Genomic DNA, 1108 nt, shown 5'->3' on the forward strand with positions numbered 1-1108 from the left:
ATAAATGAAAATTTTAGATTGATCAAACAATACATTAATATATATTTCAAGGAGCAGAAAACAAACAAGGAAGAAAATCAAGTGCAAGTTGTCAGACTTTTAAATTTAATGGGGACAGAGGCGTTGAAAATATATAATACTCTAAGCATTGCAGAGACTGATACTGTAGCAACAATACTAAAAAAGTTGAAAGAATATTGTAGTCCAAAAAAAAATGAGGCTATGACGTTCTACAAGTTCTTCACTAGAAATCAACAACCAGATGAAACATTTGACTCATTCATTAGTCATTACCAGCCTTAAAGAATTGGTGAAATAATGTTATTTAAAGAGTGATGAAGATCGCATACTGAAAAGCAGAGTAGTGTTGGAAATACAAAAATGTGCAAGAACGACTACTACGGGAAGACTTATCGCTGGAAAAAACTCTTCAATATTGCCGAGCAGTGGAGGCAGCAGTACAAAGCAGAGAGGAACTGGAACAATCAATTGAAGCAAACAGAGTGTGGAATATTAAGGAAGACAAGACAAAATCAAAAGGTACATATAATAGTAATAGTAATAATAAGAATAATAAGGAGTTAAATAATAATGATCAAAATAAAAACATTAAATTTAAAGTGAATGAATCACAACAAACAGAGAATAGTGGAAAAGAATTTAACTGTAGGAGATGTGGTACAATTCATGGTCCGAGGAGTTGCCCTGCTTACGGTGAATAGTGTAATGGTTGTAATCGGGTAGGTCATTTTAAAGTATGCTGTAGAACCTTAAGAGCACATACAGTAAGGGATAATGAACAAGAAACAATTACCTAGTGAAGTACATTTCTCAATAGATAATTTAAAAACTGATGTAGTAGATAATCAAAAAACTGTGAGTAATAATGAAATATGGTATAAAGATTTGACAATAGATAATGAAAAAGTAACATTTAAAATAGATACAGGTGCTAACGTTAATGCATTGGCCATTATGTTATATAGATAAAAATAAGCAAAAAGAAAATAGAGAAAAGTAAAATTAAATTAGTATGCGTTTGGAGGGACAAGTATAGAGGCGTTAGGTAAAATAAATTTAAAGTGTAAAATAATTAATAAAATAAACA

General features: G+C 30.5%; 1 protein-coding gene across 1 annotated transcript in view; it reads left to right on the forward strand.

The window, feature by feature from the left end:
• Positions 1-795: 795 nt before the first annotated feature.
• Positions 796-1108, forward strand: part of LOC103312023 (protein FAM200A-like) — a 13750-nt gene continuing 13437 nt past the window's right edge. The window contains exon 1 of the mRNA XM_008192018.1: positions 796-927. Coding sequence (XP_008190240.1) covers positions 796-927 — 132 coding nt within the window. The remainder of the gene's footprint in view (positions 928-1108) is intronic.

This window comes from Acyrthosiphon pisum, chromosome A1 (assembly GCF_005508785.2).
Source record: "Acyrthosiphon pisum isolate AL4f chromosome A1, pea_aphid_22Mar2018_4r6ur, whole genome shotgun sequence".
Taxonomy (NCBI): Eukaryota; Metazoa; Arthropoda; class Insecta; order Hemiptera; family Aphididae; genus Acyrthosiphon; species Acyrthosiphon pisum.